Source organism: Staurois parvus, unplaced genomic scaffold (genome assembly GCF_062004578.1).
Source record: "Staurois parvus isolate SC_StPar_1 unplaced genomic scaffold, SC_StPar_1.0 ptg000647l, whole genome shotgun sequence".
Lineage (NCBI taxonomy): Eukaryota > Metazoa > Chordata > Amphibia > Anura > Ranidae > Staurois > Staurois parvus.
Genome location: NW_028318443.1, coordinates 445,444 through 465,955, shown reverse-complemented (window position 1 = coordinate 465,955; position 20,512 = coordinate 445,444). Strand labels below are relative to the sequence as shown.

Sequence of the window (20,512 nt, the reverse complement as noted above, 5' to 3'; positions counted from 1 at the left end):
CATTTGAGTATCGGGAAAACGCTTTGCATGCATTATTCATGATGAAAAAAGGCTCTGGACAGCATCTGGAAATGGAAGAGTTAAAAAAAAATTGCAAACGCCTATAAACGCGGTTAGCCGCGTTCACACACATTTTGCGCTTGAAATGCTGATAAAATCTACTCCTGAACGCAAGTTCGGTGCGTTCAAAAAAACGACTGTAAACTGAACTGCCTGTAAAGGACGATGTGTACATGGGCACATAAGAGTACATTAGGGAGAGTTCAGGGGCTGCTGAAAGAAACGCAGAATAGCTCCTAAACGTCAGTTTATCAGCCGCAGTGTACATGAGCCCTCATCAGGGGCAGACTGACAACTCATGGGGCCCCCAGGCAATAGGGGATCATGGGGCACCTGTGTCCTTGCCCAAACTCAAAAAAGCCTATGAAAAAGGTACCAGGGGCGTCTCATGGGGCCCCCTACTGACCCCGGGCCCTCGGGCAGTGCCCGAGTTTCCAAATGGTCAGTCCGCCCCTGGCCCCAACCATGTAAAAATATCCATGCCTGGAATTCTTCTTTGGGCTACATTCATACCAGGGGCGGACTGACCATTCGAGCACTCGGGCACTGCCCGAGGGCCCAGGGTCAGTAGGGGGCCCCATGAAATGCTCCTGGTACCTTTTTATAGGCTTTTTTGAGTGTGTTTTGAGTGTGGGCAAGAACACAGGGGCCCCATGATCTCCTATTGCCTGGGGCCCCATGAGTTGTCAGTCCGCCCCTGGTTCATACCAATGCGTTTCCTAAAACACACAAAATTGTAAGTTCTGCCACTCGTTTCGGAACAAATCCGCAATTGCAGGTCTCACCTGCGGTTCCATTCATTGCACCCCAAGCACAGGTAGCTGATGCATGTTTTGTCGCGCACCAAAACACGCTACTAATGCAAAAATGCCCGACCCTCCGTGACCGAAGAGGTTCTGGAGCTACTTTGGGGCATTTGTCCTGCGTTGGGCAGCCCATTTAAGTGAATGGGCTGCCTTAGGCATGATGCGTGTTAACGCGTGTTCCCGGTGTGAATGGGGCCTTAAAGATAAACTATGATGCCAGGGGCGGATTGACCATTCGGAAACTCGGGCACTGCCTGAGGGCCCGGAGTCAGTAAGGGGCCCCATGAGATGCCCCTGGTACCTTTCACTGGCTTTTTTGGGTGTGGTTTGAGTATAGGCGAGGACACAGGGGCCTCACGATCCCCTATTGCACGGGGGCCCCATGAGTTGTCAGTCCGCCCCTGTATGATACAGTCTTTCACTGGAATTACCATACAGGATTTGTCCTTCTGAAGCCTCCCTGTAGCTTACCCTATGACTAAGCCCCGGTGTGCGGGGCAGAATGCATCAGGGTGTGTGGTTGGTGGAGACATGTACGCTATGGCCACTCTTTATCATTTAGTCACCTGGGCTGGTCAGGAGTAGTGGCACCCCTTTCCTCTTTAGGCCCCTTTCACACGGGTGTTCCGTTTTTTTCATCAGTTTAGACTTGTTTTTTCCAAGAAAAACGGATCAGTTCACAGCAGTTTACATCAGTTTTCATCAGTTCACATCAGTTTACATCAGTTTTCATCAGTTCACATCAGTTTACATCAGTTTACATCAGTTTTCATCAGTTCACATCAGTTTACATCAGTTTACATCAGTTTTCATCAGTTCACATCAGTTTACATCAGTTCACATCAGTTTACATCAGTTTTCATCAGTTCACATCAGTTTTCATCAGTTCACATCAGTTTACATCAGTTTTTCATCCATCTTTAATCCGTTTTTCATCGGTTTACATCTCTTTTCATCCCTTTACACCTGTTTTTCGTCCGTTTACATCCATTTTTGTCAGTTGACATCCGTTTTTGTCCATTTACATCCATTTTTGTCCATTTACATCCGTTTGGTCCATTTGCATTAGTTTTTTGTCCTTTCACACAAGTTTTTGTCTGTTTACAGCCTTTTTTCGGCCTTTCCATTTTTTTGAACGGAAGAAAAATAGGATTTTCTTCCGTTCAAAAAAAATGGATGTTAACCGATGCGGACATTAACAGATGATCATCTGTTTACATCCACTAGTCCATAGAAATACATGGGTGTCCGTTTTTCATCCGTAAACAGACAGATGAAAAACGGACATACAAAACGCCCGTGTGAAAGGGGCCTTACCCTCCCTGTTTATTACCTACTGATCCTGCCAGTAGATCCACTTCCCTTAGCAGGTCAAGCAGAAGTGGACCTTACAGTTGGGATAAACCATATAACCGGGGTGCTTACAACAGCCATCTTTAATTCTTATGGTTTCATCTATTTTTCTCAAAAGAACATGTTGCTGTAAATGCTTAAAAGTGTTAGCTGGAGTTGGGCTCTAATACGTTTCTTCCTTTTTTAAAGTCCAACTACACACAGTGACAACGCTGCTGTGTGATTTGACTTCAAAATGAAGTGTTGCCACCTTATTACAGGAAGTGAAGAGTAACAGACCTACTTGCAGGATCAACAGGTAATAAAACGATGTTATAGGTGGACTCATAAACTGCTGTGTTAATGGACCGTTCCATGCTTTGGGTCATGGGAAGACCTGGTTATATGGACAGATCCTTTCTATAGGTCATGGGAAGATCTGGCTATATGAACAGTTCCATTCTATAAGTCAAAGGAAGATCTTGTTATATGGACAGTTCCATGCTGTGGATGATGGAAAGATGCGTTTATATAGACAGTTACGTACTATGGATCATGGGAAGATCGGTTTATAAAGATAGTTCTGTGCTATGGACCATGAAAAGATCTGGTTTGATGGACAGCTCCTTGCTATGGGTCATGAGGTCTGGTTTTATGGAAAGTTCCTTGCTATGGGTTATTAGAAGGTCTGGTTATATGGACAGTTCCTTGCTATGGGTCATGGGAAGGTCTGGTTTTATGGACAGTTCCTTGCTATGGGTCATGAGAAGGTCTGGCTTTATGGACAGTTCCATGCTATGGGTCATGAGAAGGTCTGGCTTTATCGACAGTTCCTTGCTATGGGTCATGAGAAGGTCTGGTTTTATGGACAGTTCCATGCTATGGGTCATGAGAAGGTCTGGTTTTATGGACAGTTCCATATTATGGGAAATGGAAAGATCTGGCTATATAAACAGTTCCGTGCTATGGGTGATGAGAAGATCTGGTTATACGGACAGGTCCATCCTATGGGTCATAGGAAGATCTAGTTATATAGACAGTCCCATGCTATGGGTCATGAGAAGATGTGGGTATATGTACAGTTCCATACTATGGGTCATAGGAAGATCTGGTTATTTAGACAGTTCCTTGCTATTGGTCATGGGAAGATCTGTTTATGTGGACAGTTTTGTGCTATGGGCCAAAAAAAGATCTAGTTGTGTGGACAATTCCATGCTATGGGTCCTGGGAAGATCTTATATATGAACAGTTCTGTGCTCTGGGTCCTGGGAAGATCTTGTTATATGAACAGTTCCATGCTATGGGTCATGTGAAGATCTGGTTATATAGACAGTTCTGTGTTATACATCATTAAAAAGGCAGGGTATTGTATTTCCAAAGCAGCTGAGAATTAACACATGGCCATTGTGTTCTTTGGTAATAATATGGTACATTGTAAGGTCAAAGCCCTTGGTACTCTTTGGATAGTTCTTCAGGGATGATGCAGCATAGCGATTGCAGTAGTGATATCAGAAACAAATCAGCAGGTCCAAGATTGGCGTAGAAAACAGTGCCATCATTGTGGCATCACACAGTCAGTAGGGTGATGTCCCCTTTTCACACCCAGGCCTTGCTCTCTTTGGGGCTCTCCTTGGCCGGGGTTTTCCGCACGCCGCCTCCTTGGTACATGGCCCGGCTGTAGGGCAGGAAACAAGAGCCAAGGTGGAAGCTGCGGACGATACGAGCGTAGCCAGCCAAGCCGAGGATCAGGAAGGGCAGAAGCAAGGCCAGTCCAAAGACCAGCAGTGCCACACAGGCTGCCGGGGTCAACATGGCGGGGCAGAGGGTCTCCTTTGGTTGGCGGAACTGGGGAGGACAAAGAAAAAGAAAGGGTTAAAGCAAGGCATGCCAGAAGGAATGCATAGTTATACTTTTTTGGAATGCTAGGTACTGAACTAGATGAAAGATAATTAAATGGTCAGTCTACCCAAAAGCGATATTTGAGGAATGGGTGGAACCTGATGGGCCCCGCCAGGTTTTTATTGCTGTCTGTCCATCTCCTCCCTTCCTGGAGAGAGTCACCCTCTCTAGTTGTCCAACCAGATAGAAAGTGATGGGAAATCCAAAAATGAACCAGAATTGGAACAGAGAAAACTGTTAATGGGGACATCCTGTTCTGGTGACCACTATCTAAAGCTGGCCCATACGCTAGTTACACGGGTGTCAAACTGGCAGCCCTCCAGCTGTTGCCAAACTACAAGTCCCATGAGGCATTGCAATATTGACAGGTAAAAGCATGACTCCCAAAGACAGAGGCATGATGGGACTTGTAGTTTGGCAACAGCTGGAGGGCCGCCGGTTTGACACCCCTGTGCTAATATAACTTCATTTGAAATCCTTTGTTTTTAGAACATTTGTTGAATTTTCTACTCGTTAGGTGGGTCATTTCAACCTTAGCTTTGAAGAAAAAGAAAATTTTTGTCAAAATGAACACATTTCTAACAGTGAATGTGGTTTACGTTCAGGATATTCCATTTGTTCCAAAACTGAATGTTAAAAGCGAATGAAATTTGAAGTACTTATAAACAACATTCGCCGAGCCATCAAACGTACTGAGAGTTTTCGAACAAATGTCCGTGCGAAAGTCTACTAGTGTATGGCCAGCTAAGAGGGCTTTTCCTTTCACTCTTTCACTCCCTGTGGGGTCAATTCCCTAAGAGATAAATATCACATTCATGTATGCATGAAATGCAAAGGAGCAAGGACAATGTTTAACCCCTCGCCCTCCTGAGACTTTACCCCCCCTTCCTGACCAGGCCATTTTTTGCGTTACGGAACTGCGTTACTTTAACTGACAATTGCGCGGTCATGCAATGCTGCACCCAAATGAGATTTGCGTACTTTTTTTCCCCCACGAATTCAGCTTTCTTCCTGTGGTATTTGATCGCCTGTGCATTTTCAATTTTTTGCGCCATTAAAAAAAAGACCGACAATTTTGAGAAAAAAAACAATATTTTTGACTTTTTTGCTAATAGCAAAAAAGTCAAAAATATTGTTTTTATTCTCAAAATTGTCGGTTTTTTTCTTATGGCGCAAAAAATTAAAAATGCAATAAACATGTCCAGTAAACAAATGTAAACAATCAAATTTCACCATAAATTTAGGCCAAAATGTATTCTGCTCCATGTCTTTGCTAAAAAAAAAAAATCCCAATACGTGTAAATTAATTGGTTTTCGTGAAAGTTATAGCGTTTACAAATGGCGGTATAGATACAGGAATTTTTTTTTTCTACTACCGTAGTAATGGCAGCGATCAGCGACTTATAGCGGGACTGCGGCAGATATTCTGACACTGGGGGGGAACTGTCTTGGTGTCACTGGCATCCCCAGTGACACCAATACAGTGATCAGTGCTAAAAAAAAAAAGCACTGACACTGTACTAATGGCACTGGGGAGGAAGAGGTTAACATCTGGGGCGATCAAAAGGAGTGTGCTGGGAGCAGGGGCGAACTGACCATTTGGAAACTCGGGCACTGCCCGAGGGCCCGGGGTCAGTAGGGGGCCCAATGAGATGCCCCTGGTACCTTTTTCATAGGCTTTTTTTGAGTTTGGGCAAGGACACAGGGGCCCCATGATCCCCTAATGCCCGGGGGCCCCATGAGTTGTCAGTCCACCCCTGGCTGGGAGTGTTTTACTAGGGGGTGGTGTGTTGGTGCTTCACTGTAAGCACACTGCTCTGGATGGCTGTGTTGTGCACAGCCATCCAGAGCAGTGTGCCCAAGCTGACAGGGCAGAGAACTGCTTTGAAAACAAAATCGTCCTCCTCCCCGTTGGAGATGCTCGGTAATCCCGGTAATTGAGAGCCGCGGCCAAGAATGGCGGCGTGGGTAGGGCACGCGCGCGCCTCTACCTGGAAATACAAAATCACGTATATATGCGTGATTTTGCGCACCCCTGCCGCCCTGTAGCAGTATATCTGCTAAAAGGCGGTCGGGAAGCAGTTAAAAAAACCTGCTGTGAACCATACGAGGACACAAGCCCTCAACACGGGGGATGGGGGGGTACCCAAGTTGATGAAGACAAGGACTTCTTGCCTACAACCCTAACCCGGTGGTTGTGGGGGGTCTGTGGGCAGGGGGCTTATTGAAATTTTGGCAGCCCCCTTTACCAATAAGGGGGTGTCTAGATACTGGCCTTTCTTTCTTCTTGGAAAACCCCCCTTTCCAGCAAGGACACAGACAGAAATACAAACCCTATGGGGGTTCTAATTTTTGCCCTACTCCATCCAAAATGAAAAAAAGTTTTGGCTAGAGTTATACTTTAGAACTCAACCCCAGCCTAAAAGGAGAAGCTCCTCAGCAGAAGCAGCAGTAATAACCCATCACAGGCTCCAACTCTTTACACCCTGCCTATGTCGCCACTGGGGAGATTTACATCATTTCCTGTTCCAGTGACCATAAAGGAAGTGGGGGGAAATCTGCCCAACAGGATCACAGCCAAATTAAAAAAAAAAAATGAAAGGTGTTCTAATCCTCCCCCCCCCCCCCCCTTCAGTCCAGCACTGTATGGAGTTGCACTTTAAGACTTTGCATCTGTAATGATTTGCATTCATCAGCATCTGGGTGTGTCCACTGCTAGATTAGGTAGTTAATAATGGTTAAGGCTGTCCATATGGGCAATCCCCCCCCCCTTCCCCCTGGAAAACACTTATTGCATTTTTGAGACCAAATCTGAGGATTTTTTTATGCAAAGCAGTAAACATCTATTGGTGGTACTATGTTGTTGTACAGATATGATCTTCCAGTTTATGTTTTAGGCGAACATAACATGACGATTTGGAGAGGGAGTGAAGGCTCCATGTGGTACCAGCTTCTGGAATGTGTGAAGGAGGCACACACCTCTACATACATTGGAACGTGGAGGCTTGTATCTATACACAAACTCCGACCTAAAGCATGCTACAGTACTGAAGAGGCATCCCAGCTTCCCTCGTGTGTTATATTCCAGCAATGCAAACACTGGAAATATCAGATCCTAGTATTAATCTCAGGGGACAGAAGGAGGAAGAGAAAAGGGTGATTAGACTGCAAACTTGCTTGATTTGTTTATAAATATTGCTTGAGGTGATTGTAGCCGTATTAGTGCATTTGCGACAGAAACAATTGAGTACTGTCCGTGATACTCTTTTTATTTGCACTAACATACAATTTTGAGGACAAGCTTTCGGGGTATGTCCCCTTCTTCAAGACACAGACATACCATCAAGGAACATAAAGAAGATGACCTCTGCACACCTGTAGGACACCATTTCTCACAACCAGACCACAATGTGGAAGACCTCAATATTTTAGTTCTGAAAGGAAAATTTAAATCCATCCAGGAAAGAAAAACATTTGAACTAAGAATGATAATTCTATTTGACACTAAAGATAACGGCCTTAATTTGGACATGGGATTCCTCAACCATTATCCGACAGCTTTATGACTATCAGCTAAAACTTGACCCCCTCTGTGTGAGTGTTGTATCCCCCCTCCCCCCCTCACTTTTGATGTATCTTATCTGTAGCCCTTTTTTTTTTTTTTTTTCCTCTCAATCCATTCTAACATTCTGCTTAAACTTTGTGATTTTTAATAGTACTGCTTAGACCTTGAAGAAGGGGACATACCCCGAAAGCTTGTCCTCAAAATTGTATGTTAGTGCAAATAAAAAAAGTATCACGGACAGTACTCAATTGTTTCTGTTTATAAATATTGAATCTGGTAGAACAGACTTTCTCCAGGTAAGACAAATGAGGTGCCATCAAACACTAACCAGAGCGCCATCAAACGCTAACCAGAGCGCCATCAAACGCTAACCAGAGCGCCAGCAAACGCTAACCAGAGGGCCATCAAACGCTAACCAGAGGGCCATCAAACGCTAACCAGAGCGCCATCAAACGCTAACCAGAGGGCCATCAAACGCTAACCAGAGCTCCATCAAACGCTAACCAGAGCGCCATCAAACGCTAACCAGAGGGCCATCAAACGCTAACCAGAGCGCCATCAAACGCTAACCAGAGCGCCATAAAACGCTAACCAGAGAGCCATAAAACGCTAACCAGAGCGCCATAAAGCGCTAACCAGAGGGCCATCAAACGCTAACCAGAGCGCCATAAAACGCTAACCAGAGAGCCATAAAACGCTAACCAGGGCGCCATAAAGCGCTAACCAGAGGGCCATAAAACGCTAAACAGAGCGCCATAAAACGCTAACCAGAGGGCCATAAAACGCTAACCAGAGCTCCATCAAATGCTAACCAGAGCTCCATCAAACACTAACCAGAGGCCCATCAAACGCTAACCAGAGGGCCATCAAACACTAACCAGAGCGCCATCAAACGCTAACCAGAGCGCCATCAAACGCTAACCAGAGCGCCAGCAAACGCTAACCAGAGGGCCATCAAACGCTAACCAGAGGGCCATAAAACGCTAACCAGAGGGCCATAAAACGCTAACCAGAGGGCCATAAAACGCTAACCAGAGGGCCATAAAACGCTAAACAGAGCGCCATAGAACGCTAACCAGAGCTCCATCAAATGCTAACCAGAGCTCCATCAAACACTAACCAGAGGCCCATCAAACGCTAACCAGAGGGCCATCAAGCGCTAACCAGAGGGCCATCAAACACTAACCAGAGCGCCATCAAACGCTAACCAGAGCGCCATCAAACGCTAACCAGAGCGCCAGCAAACGCTAACCAGAGGGCCATCAAACGCTAACCAGAGGGCCATAAAACGCTAACCAGAGGGCCATCAAACGCTAACCAGAGCGCCATCAAACGCTAACCAGAGGGCCATCAAACGCTAACCAGAGAGCCATCAAACGCTAACCAGAGCTCCATCAAACGCTAACCAGAGCGCCATCAAACGCTAACCAGAGGGCCATCAAACGCTAACCAGAACGCCATCAAACGCTAACCAGAGCGCCATAAAACGCTAACCAGAGAGCCATAAAACGCTAACCAGAGCGCCATAAAGCGCTAACCAGAGGGCCATCAAACGCTAACCAGAGCGCCATAAAACGCTAACCAGAGAGCCATAAAACGCTAACCAGAGCGCCATAAAGCGCTAACCAGAGGGCCATAAAACGCTAACCAGAGCGCCATAAAACGCTAACCAGAGGGCCATCAAACGCTAACCTGAGCGCCATCAAACGCTAACCAGAGGGCCATCAAACGCTAACCAGAGGGCCATCAAACGTTAGCCAGAGCGCCATCAAACGCTAACCAGAGGGCCATCAAACGCTAACCAGAGCTCCATCAAACGCTAACCAGAGCTCCATCAAACGCTAACCAGAGGGCCATCAAACGCTAACCAGAGGGCCATCAAGCGCTAACCAGAGGGCCATCAAACGCTAACCAGAGGGCCATCAAGCGCTAACCAGAGGGCCATCAAACGCTAACCAGAGGGCCATCAAACGCTAACCAGAGGGCCATCAAACGCTAACCAGAGGGCAATCAAACGCTAACCAGAGGGCCATCAAACGCTAACCAGAGCTCCATCAAACGCTAACCAGAGGGCCATCAAGCACTAACCAGAGGGCCATCAAGCGCTAACCAGAGGGCCATCAAATGCTAACCAGAGCTCCATCAAACGCTAACCAGAGCTCCATCAAACGCTAACCAGAGCTCCATCAAACGCTAACCAGAGGGCCATCAAACGCTAACCAGAGGGCCATCAAGCGCTAACCAGAGGGCCATCAAGCGCTAACCAGAGGGCCATCAAGCGCTAACCAGAGGGCCATCAAACGCTAACCAGAGCTCCATCAAACGCTAACCAGAGGGCCATCAAACGCTAACCAGAGGGTCATCAAGCGCTGACCAGAGGGCCATCAAGCGCTAACCAGAGGGCCATCAAACGCTAACCAGAGGGCCATCAAACGTTAGCCAGAGCGCCATCAAACGCTAACCAGAGGGCCATCAAACGCTAACCAGAGCTCCATCAAACGCTAACCAGAGGGCCATCAAACGCTAACCAGAGGGCCATCAAGCGCTAACCAGAGGGCCATCAAGCGCTAACCAGAGAGCCATCAAACGCTAACCAGAGGGCCATCAAGCGCTAACCAGAGGGCCATCAAACGCTAACCAGAGAGCCATCAAACGCTAACCAGAGAGCCATCAAACGCTAACCAGAGCGCCATCAAACGCTAACCAGAGGGCCATCAAGCGCTAACCAGAGGGCCATCAAGCGCTAACCAGAGGGCCATCAAACGCTAACCAGAGAGCCATCAAACGCTAACCAGAGCGCCATCAAACGCTAACCAGAGGGCCATCAAGCGCTAACCAGAGGGCCATCAAGCGCTAACCAGAGGGCCATCAAACGTTAGCCAGAGCGCCATCAAGCGCTAACCAGAGGGCCATCAAACGCTAACCAGAGAGCCATCAAACGCTAACCAGAGAGCCATCAAACGCTAACCAGAGCGCCATCAAACGCTAACCACAGGGCCATCAAGCGCTAACCAGAGGGCCATCAAGCGCTAACCAGAGGGCCATCAAACGTTAGCCAGAGGGCCATCAAACGCTAACCAGAGCTCCATCAAACGCTAACCAGAGGGCCATCAAACGCTAACCAGAGGGCCATCAAACGCTAACCAGAGGGACATCAAACGCTAACCAGAGGGCCATCAAGCGCTAACCAGAGGGCCATCAAGCGCTAACCAGAGGGCCATCAAGCGCTAACCAGAGGGCCATCAGACGCTAACCAGAGCTCCATCAAACGCTAACCAGAGGGCCATCAAACGCTAACCAGAGGGCCATCAAGCGCAAACCAGAGGGCCATCAAGCGCTAACCAGAGGGCCATCAAACGCTAACCAGAGGGCCATCAAACGCTAACCAGAGGGCCATCAAACGTTAGCCAGAGCGCCATCAAACGCTAACCAGAGGGCCATCAAATGCTAACCAGAGCTCCATCAAGCGCTAACCAGAGGGCCATCAAGCGCTAACCAGAGAGCCATCAAACGCTAACCAGAGGGCCATCAAGCGCTAACCAGAGGGCCATCAAACGCTAACCAGAGAGCCATCAAACGCTAACCAGAGCGCCATCAAACGCTAACCAGAGGGCCATCAAGCGCTAACCAGAGGGCCATCAAGCGCTAACCAGAGGGCCATCAAACGCTAACCAGAGAGCCATCAAACGCTAACCAGAGCGCCATCAAACGCTAACCAGAGGGCCATCAAGCGCTAACCAGAGGGCCATCAAGCGCTAACCAGAGGGCCATCAAACGTTAGCCAGAGCGCCATCAAACGCTAACCAGAGGGCCATCAAACGCTAACCAGAGCTCCATCAAACGCTAACCAGAGGGCCATCAAACGCTAACCAGAGGGCCATCAAACGCTAACCAGAGGGCCATCAAGCGCTAACCAGAGGGCCATCAAGCGCTAACCAGAGGGCCATCAGACGCTAACCAGAGCTCCATCAAACGCTAACCAGAGGGCCATCAAGCGCAAACCAGAGGGCCATCAAGCGCTAACCAGAGGGCCATCAAACGCTAACCAGAGGGCCATCAAACGCTAACCAGAGGGCCATCAAACGTTAGCCAGAGCGCCATCAAACGCTAACCAGAGGGCCATCAAACGCTAACCAGAGCTCCATCAAACGCTAACCAGAGGGCCATCAAACGCTAACCAGAGGGCCATCAAGCGCTAACCAGAGGGCCATCAAACGCTAACCAGAGGGCCATCAAACGCTAACCAGAGCGCCATCAAACGCTAACCAGAGCGCCATCAAACGCTAACCAGAGGGCCATCAAGCGCTAAGCAGAGGGCCATCAAACGCTAACCAGAGGGCCATCAAACGCTAAGCAGAGGGCCATCAAACACTAAGCAGAGCACCATACAAGGGCACCCCTGACGATGGCATAACACATATATGTAAAGACACAAGAGTGGGCTGTCTTCCATGATGCCAGAGAGCACCCAATGGCACGCTGCCAGCACAGCGACAGAGGACATCTCCTAGCCTCAGAGGAATGATTTATTTCAGGTACTTATATATCGCCATCAATGTACGCAGCACTTTACATATATATTGTACATTCACATCAGTCCCTAACCCTCAAGGGGCGTACAATCTAAGGTCCCTAACTCACATACTAGGGCCAATGCATGTCTTTGAAGTGTGGGGGGAAATCAGAGTACCAGGAGGAAACCTACACAGGGAGAACATGCATACTCCAGGCAAGTTCAGTGGTGCCATAATTGGGATTTGAACCAACAACCCTACTGCTGCTAGGCAGAAGTGCTAACCACTAAGCCACTATGTTGCCCATGATGGAGCACAAGTGAGGCTGGCTCCCAATCACATGATCACTGTGATAGCCAATCCACTGTATCGTTTGCACCTCACTAGAGGAAAAGTCTGTTAGGGTCAGGATTGGTGTAAGTGTTAGTGTTAAGGTCAGTGCTAGTGTTAGTGTCAATGTCAGCTTTAGGTTTAGTGTTAGGGTTAAGGTCAGTGTCAGCTTTAGGATCAGTGCTAGTGGTCAGTTTTAGTGTCATTGTTAGCTTTAGGGTCAGTATTAACGCCGGAGTTAGTGTTAAGATCAGTGTTAGAGTCAGTATTAGATTTAGGGTTAGTATTAGTGTTAAGGTCAATGTCAGTGTTGGCGTTAGGGTTAGTATTAAGGTCAGTGTTAGAGTCTGCGTTAGCACCGAGATCAGTGTTAGAGTTAGTGTTAGCTTTAGAGTCAGCATTGGTGTCAGTATTGATGTTAAGGTCAGTGTTAGTGTTAGGCTTAATATTAGGGTTAAGGTCAGTGTCAGCTTTAGGATCAGTGCTACTGGTCAGTTTTAGTGTCATTGTTAGCTTTAGGGTCAGTATTAATGCCAGAATTAGTGTTAAGATCAGTGTTAGAGTCAGTATTAGCTTTAGAGTTGGTAATAGTGTTAAGATCAATGTTAGTGTTAGGGTTAGTATCAAGGTCAGAGTTATTGTCAGTGTTAGCGCTGAGATCAGTGTTAGAGTCAGTGTTAACTTTATAGTCAGCATTAGTGTCAGTATTAGTGTTAAGGTCAATGTTAGTGTTAGGGTTAGTATCAAGGTCAGAGTTATTGTCAGTGTTAGCGCTGAGATCAGTGTTAGAGTCAGTGTTAACTTTATAGTCAGCATTAGTGTCAGTATTAGTGTTAAGGTCAATGTTAGTGTTAGGGTTAGTATCAAGGTCAGAGTTATTGCCAGTGTTAGTGTTAGCACTAAGATCAGGTTTAGAGTCAGTGTTAGGTTTAGAGTCAGCATTAGTGTCAGTATTAACGTTAAGGTCAGTGTTAATGTTAGCACTGAGATCAGTGTTAGCTTTAGAGCCAGCATTAGTGTTAAGGCTAATGTTAGTGTTAGGGTTAGTATCAAGGTCAGAGTTAGTGTCAGTGTTAGCACTAAGATCAGGTCTAGAGTCAATGTTTGTTTTAGAGTCAGTATTAATGTTAAGGTTAGTGTTGGTGTTAGGGTTAGTATCAAGCAGGGGCAGACTGACAACTCATGGGGCCCCCGGGCAATAGGGGATCATGGGGCCCCTGTGTCCTTGCCCAAACTCAAAAAAGCCTATGAAAAAGGTACCAGGGGCATCTCATGGGGCCCCCTACTGACCCCGGGCCCTCGGGCAGTGCCCGAGTTTCCAAATGGTCAGTCCGTGCCTGGTATCAAGGTCAGAGTTAGTGTCAGTGTTAGCACTGAGATCAGTGTTAAGAGTTAGTGTTAGCTTTAGAGTCAGCATTAGTGTCAGTATTAGTGTTAAGGTCAATGTTAGTGTTAGGTTTAGTATCAAGGTCAGAGTTATTGCCAGCGTTAGTGTTCGCACTAAGATTAGGTTTAGAGTCAGCATTAGTGTCAGTATTAGTGTTAAGGTCAATGTTAGTGTTAGCACTGAGATCAGTGTTAGCTTTAGAGCCAGCATTAGTGTTAAGGCTAATGTTAGTGTTAGGGTTAATATCAAGGTCAGAGTTAGTGTCAGTGTTAGCACTAAGATCAGGTCTAGAGTCAATGTTAGTTTTAGAGTCAGTATTAATGTTAGGGTTAGTGTCAAGGTCAGTGTTAGTGTTGGTGTTAGGGTTAGTATCAAGGTCAGTGCTGGTGTTGGTGTTAGGGTTAGTATCAAGGTCAGTGTTAGTGTTGGTGTTAGGGTTAGTATCAAGGTCAGTGTTAGTGTTAGGGTTAGTATCAAGGTCAGTGTTAGTGTTGGTGTTAGGGTTAGTATCAAGGTCAGTGTTAGTGTTGGTGTTAGGGTTAGTATCAAGGTCAGTGTTAGTGTTGGTGTTAGGGTTAGTATCAAGGTCAGTGTTAGTGTTGGTGTTAGGGTTAGTATCAAGGTCAGTGTTAGTGTTGGTGTTAGGGTTAGTATCAAGGTCAGTTTTAGGGTTAGTATCAAGGTCAGTGTTAGTGTTGGTGTTAGGGTTAGTGTCAAGGTCAGTGCTAGTGTTGGTGTTAGGGTTAGTATCAAGGTCAGTGTTAGTGTTGGTGTTAGGGTTAGTATCAAGGTCAGTGTTAGTGTTGGTGTTAGTATCAAGGTCAGTGTTAGTGTTGGTGTTAGGGTTAGTATCAAGGTCAGTGCTAGTGTTGGTGTTAGGGTTAGTGTCAAGGTCAGTGTTAGCATAGGGTCAGTATTAGTGTCACTCTTAGTATAAAGGCATTTTTAAAAAAACATTAAAATAACAAACATGTTACACTCCCCTGCTCTGAGCAATGGTATTGACAGAGCAGCCCCCAAGCCTCCACTTCTGGGGTCCCCCGTTGGGACTGTCTGTTGGGCCCCTCTGTGCTCTTGCTAGGTTGCAGCTAACGCATGGACTTAGTGCAGGGTAACTGCGTCTTCCCCCAGACTTCTAGGATGTCCCACGATTTTGGTGTTGTTTCAGAAAGCGCACAAAAACTTCTACATTCTGCATCTTTGGTTCATTTTTTGAAACCGCACCTCCGCCTGGCAGTACTCGGGTCATTGGTTCAAATCCCAACCACAGCACCACCTGCCTGGAGTTTGCATGTTCTCCCTGTGCCTGCGTGGGATTCCTCCAGGTACTCCAGTTTCCTCCCACCCTCCAAAGACATGCTGGTAGGTTAATTGGCTCCTGTCTAAATTGTCCCTAGTATGTGTATGTATGAATGTGAGTTAGGGACCTTAGATTGTACCCCCCTTGAGGGTTAGGGACCGTAGATTGTACGCCCCTTGAGGGTTAGGGACCTTAGATTGTACGCTCCTTGAGGGTTAGGGACCTTAGATTGTACGCCCCTTGAGGGTTAGGGACCTTAGATTGTACACCCCTTGAGGGTTAGGGACCTTATATTGTACGCCCCTTGAGGGTTAGGGACCTTAGATTGTACCCCCCTTGAGGGTTAAGGACCTTAGATTGTACGCCCCTTGAGGGTTAGGGACCTTAGATTGTACACCCCTTGAGGGTTAGGGACCTTAGATTGTACACCCCTTGAGGGTTAGGGACCTTAGATTGTACACCCCTTGAGGGTTAGGGACCTTAGATTGTACCCCCCTTGAGGGTTAGGGACCTTAGATTGTACGCCCCTTGAGGGTTGGGGACTGATGTGAATGTACAATATACATGTAAAGTGCTGTGTAGATTGATGGTGCTATGCAAGTACCTCTAATAAATAATATATAGATTCCCTACTGACAGTGAACCCAGGACCCGGTGCTGCAAGAGTGATGAGCAGTCTAGCCACTGCCATGCTAGGTTCAGGTAATATTACAATACCGCTCACACACAGAATAACAGCAACATGAAACCAAACTTCCTGAAGGTAAATGTATAATACTAGTGTGTGACTGCGGGGGGGGGGGGGGGGGGGGGACGACACATTAGAGTGTAAGCTCCTCTGCTGCTGATGTGAATGGTCCAGTGCAGGGGTGGACTGACAACTCATGGGGCCCCCAGGCAATAGGGAATCATGGGGCCCCTGTGTCCTTGCCCAAAGTCAAAAAAGCCTATAAAAAAAAGGTACCAGGAATCTCATGGGGCCCCCTACTGACCCCAGGCCCTCAGGCGGTGCCCGAGTTTAAAAATGGTCAGTCCGCCCCTGATCATGTGTCCTGTATACAGCACTGCGGTATATGTCAGAGCTATATAATAATACTAGTGTGTGACTGTGGGGGGGGACATTAGAGTGTAAGCTCCTCTGGTGCATTGACTGATGTGACTGGTCCAGTGATCTCCGTACAGCGCTGCGGCATATGTCAGAGCTATATAAATGTTTAATAACAGCATGTGACTGTGGGGGGGGGGGGGGGGGGCATTGGGGTCTAAGCTCCTCTGGTACCAAAATGTAAGAAGTATGTTTTCCATTTACATTTTGTCCATCTTGCTGTGATTGGATTGGGAATGTTTTCTTATATGAATCATTCCATTAAATATTATTTTGTAGCCTTTTTGTTGCAAAAAGAGAACCAATGGTCTTTAATACTTAGGGAGGTCCTTGAGGACTGGCACCGACCAATGCCAACACCAGGCAGGTCAATAGGCTGTGGTATGCAGTAGTTTGCTCGTCCCCCATTCCACTGGGGTGGGCAACTGTGGCCCTCCAGCTGTTGTAGAACTACAAGTCCCATGAGGCATTGCAAAAACAAAAATTACAAGCATAACTCCCAAAGGCAGAGGCATGATGGGACTTGTAGTTCACCAACAGCTGGAGTGCCACAGTTGCCCACCCCTGGACTATAGGATTGACAATGACCAATGGTCAACAAGTTTAGGTACCAATTTTTTCACAATCCCCTCATTTCACTGACTATGGGACTTGCAGCAACCAATACCAACATCTGGCTGGTTAATAAGTCTTGGCACCAATTATCTCACCCCTTCTATTCCTTTATACTGACTATGGGACTTGCAGCAACCAATACCAACATCTGGCTGGTTAATACGTCTCGGCACCAATTATCTCACCCCTTCTATTCCTTTATACTGACTATGGGACTTGCAGCAACCAATACCAACATCTGGCTGGTTAATACGTCTCAGCACCAATTATCTCACCCCTTCTATTCCTTTATATTGACTATGGGACTTGCAGCAACCAATACCAACATCTGGCTGGTTAATACGTCTCGTCTCGGCACCAATTATCTCACCCTTTCTATTCCTTTATACTGACTATGGGACTTGCACCAACCAATACCAACATCTGGCTGGTTAATACGTCTCGTCTCGGCACCAATTATCTCACCCCTCCTATTCCTTTATACTGACTATGGGACCTGCACCAACCAATACCAACATCTGGCTGGTTAATAAGTCTTGGCACCAATTAACTCACCCCTCCTATTCCTTTATACTGACTATGGAACCTGCAGCAACCAATGCCAACATCTGGCAGGTCAATACACCTTGGCATGCCCTCCATTCCACTGATTATGGAACTGGCACTGACTAATACCAACACCTGGCTGGTCAATAAGTACTGGCATCAATTTTCTCACTCCCACTCCTTCCTTTTCACTATGGGACTAGCACCAATCAATGCCAACATCTGGCTGGTCAGTAAGTGCTGGCACCAGTTTTCTCATCCCCAACCCATCCTTTTCAATGACTATGAGATTGACACCAACCAATGCCAACACCTGGTTGGTCAGTAAGGCTCACCGCCCCCCCCCCCCCCCCAATTTCACTGAATATGGGACTGGCCCCAACCATAGCCAACATCTGGCTGGTCAATAAGGGGTGGCATCCATTTTCTCACCCCGCTCTTCCTTTTCACTGACTAATGGACTGGAACCAGCCAATGCCAACACCTTGCTGGTCAGTAAGTCTTGGTACCAACCCCCCCTTCCCATTTCACTGACCGCTGGACTAGCACCAACCAATGCCAGCACCTGGCTGGTCAAGGAGTCTTCATACTAATTTGATCAAATTCCAACCCCTTCTCCTTCCCATCCCGCTGACTAAAGACTCAGGAGTGGCACTGACCTTTGGATGGCACAGGAATCCATAGAACAGCATGGCAGCAGATGGTAGAAGGGCTCCTCCACACATCACAATAAAGATGCCCAGGTTGGCAGCACCCACTAGCAAATTGTGGCCAGTGATGAGGACAGCAAAAGCCCAACAATCCAGGGGTTTCCCCCCCCCCAATTTCACTGAATATGGGAGTGGCCCCAACCAATGCCAACATCTGGCTGGTCAATAAGGGGTGGCATCAATTTTCTCACCCCCCTCTTCCTTTTCACTGACTAATGGACTAGAACCAGCCAATGCCAACACCTTGCTGGTCAGTAAGTCTTGGTACCAACCCCCCCTTCCCATTTCACTGACTGCTGGACTAGCATCAACCAATGCCAGCGCCTGGCTGGTCAAGGACTCTTCATACCAATTTGATCAAATTCCAACCCCTTCTCCTTCCCATTCCACTGACTAAAGACTCAGGAGTGGCACTGACCTTTGGATGGCACAGGAATCCATAGAACAGCATGGCAGCAGATGGTAGAAGGGCTCCTCCACACATCACGATAAAGATGCCCAGGTTGGCAGCACCCACTAGCAAATTGTGGCCAGTGATGAGGACAGCACAAGCCCAACAATCCAGGGGTTCCCTGGGGATGGGGGGTGCCGGGGTGTAAGGCGGCGGCAGGGTTGGTGTATCTTCACCCATGACTGCCAGGCTGACCTTTGAGCGGGGCATGGACCTCTGTATCTCCTCTCTGAGTCTTTCCTTCCAAATGGAACCCCTTTCCTCTCCTCCTATGGTCCCTCACCTCCCCCCTCCTCTTATCTAGGAATGCAGCTACTTCACTCCCCTTAATTCTCTGTGTGATGTTTCAGGAATGTCTGGACTCCACATCCCCCAATATACAACCCCCCAGACTGGCCTGCCTACGGACTGAGTGTCAGCTCTCTGGTCCAGAAGTCTGACATGGCATCTTCCAAACGCTGATCAGATTGAGAGGTTATGATCCTGTGTTGTTAGTCATCAGTAGGATCATGCAGGGTTCATTACCTTCAATTAATGTGATTTACTGATAGATTCAAGTTACAAGCCTTGGAGCCCAGAGATATACAATGTATCATTCTGACATCCCTACAGGAAATCTCTTCCAATGTCTTCATTGACAAATCTGCCAGCCAATGGACCGCTAGTATATTCACAGTCAGGGATCATCACTGGGTAATGCACCTTATGCTGGCCATACATGGGTCGAAATTCGATCGATTTTAAGAATAATCAGTCGATTTTCGCTCTGTTAATGGGTCAGGGGCACCGGAAGATTTTCGTGGTTCCTCCCCTTTTCGGTGATCGGGCATGTTGAAAAATTCGTGAAAAATGATCGATTTTCGACTTAATTATTATTATACAAGATTTATATATTATTATTATACAGGATTTATATTTATTATTATTATTATTATTATTATTATACAGGATTTATATTTATTATTATTATTATTATTATTATTATACAGGATTTATATATTATTATTATACAGGATTTATATAATATTATTATTATACAGGATTTATATTTATTATTATTATACAGGATTTATATTATTATTATTATACAGGATTTATATTATTATTATTATTATTATACAGGATTTATTTTATTATTATTATTATACAGGATTTATATTTATTATTATTATACAGGATTTATATAATATAATTATTATACAGTATTTATTTTATTATTATTATACAGGATTTATATTTATTATTATTATACAAGATTTATATAATATAATTATTATACAGGATTTATATTTATTATTATACAGGATTTATATTATTATTATTATACAATATTTATATTATTATTATTATTATACAGGATTTATATATTATTATTATACAATATTTATATTATTATTATACAGGATTTATATTTATTATTATTATTATTATTATTATTATACAGGATTTATATATTATTATTATACAGGATTTATATATTATTATTATACAGGATTTATATAGCGCCAACAGTTTGCTCAGCACTTTACAATATAACGGGAGACAATACAGCAACAATACAGTTCAATACAAGAGGGATAGGAGGGCCCTGATCCTGGGAGCTTACAATCTAGGAGGGAGGGGCTAGTGGTACAAAAGGTAATAACTGTGGGGGATGGACTGGTAGGAAGAGTAGAAGTTTCCAATATTAGCTGAGGGCAGGATAGGCTTCCCTGAAGAGATAGGTTTTCAGAGATCACCTAAAAGTGAGCAGAGTAGGCGATAGTCTGATAAATTGGGGTAGAGAGTTCCAGAGGATGGGGGAAGCTCTGGAGAGGTCCTGGAGATGAGCATGGGAGGAGGAGACAAGGGAGCTAGAGAGTAGGAGGTCTTACGAGGAGCGGAGAGTACGG

The 20,512-nt window shown here is 46.1% G+C and overlaps 1 protein-coding gene across 1 annotated transcript; it reads right to left on the bottom strand.

The window, feature by feature from the left end:
• Positions 1-1,542: 1,542 nt before the first annotated feature.
• On the bottom strand, positions 1,543-18,852 carry TMEM88 (transmembrane protein 88). Its single transcript, XM_089694039.1, has 2 exons — positions 18,588-18,852; positions 1,543-4,043 (listed from the first exon to the last, which is right to left on the bottom strand). The coding sequence occupies exons 1-2, from the start codon at positions 18,828-18,830 to the stop codon at positions 3,795-3,797; spliced, it is 492 nt and encodes a 163-aa protein (XP_089550165.1). The 5' UTR covers positions 18,831-18,852; the 3' UTR covers positions 1,543-3,794.
• Between the last annotated feature and the right edge of the window lie 1,660 nt (positions 18,853-20,512).

Excerpts from the sequence above, each read along its gene's own strand:
- TMEM88 (XM_089694039.1), bottom strand. The coding sequence starts at position 18,830 with ATGCCCCGCTCAAAGGTCAGCCTGGCAGTCATGGGTGAAGATACACCA. Across the intron at positions 4,044-18,587 it reads GATTCCTGTGCCATCCAAAG|TTCCGCCAACCAAAGGAGAC; the intron begins GTCAGTGCCACT and ends TGTCCTCCCCAG.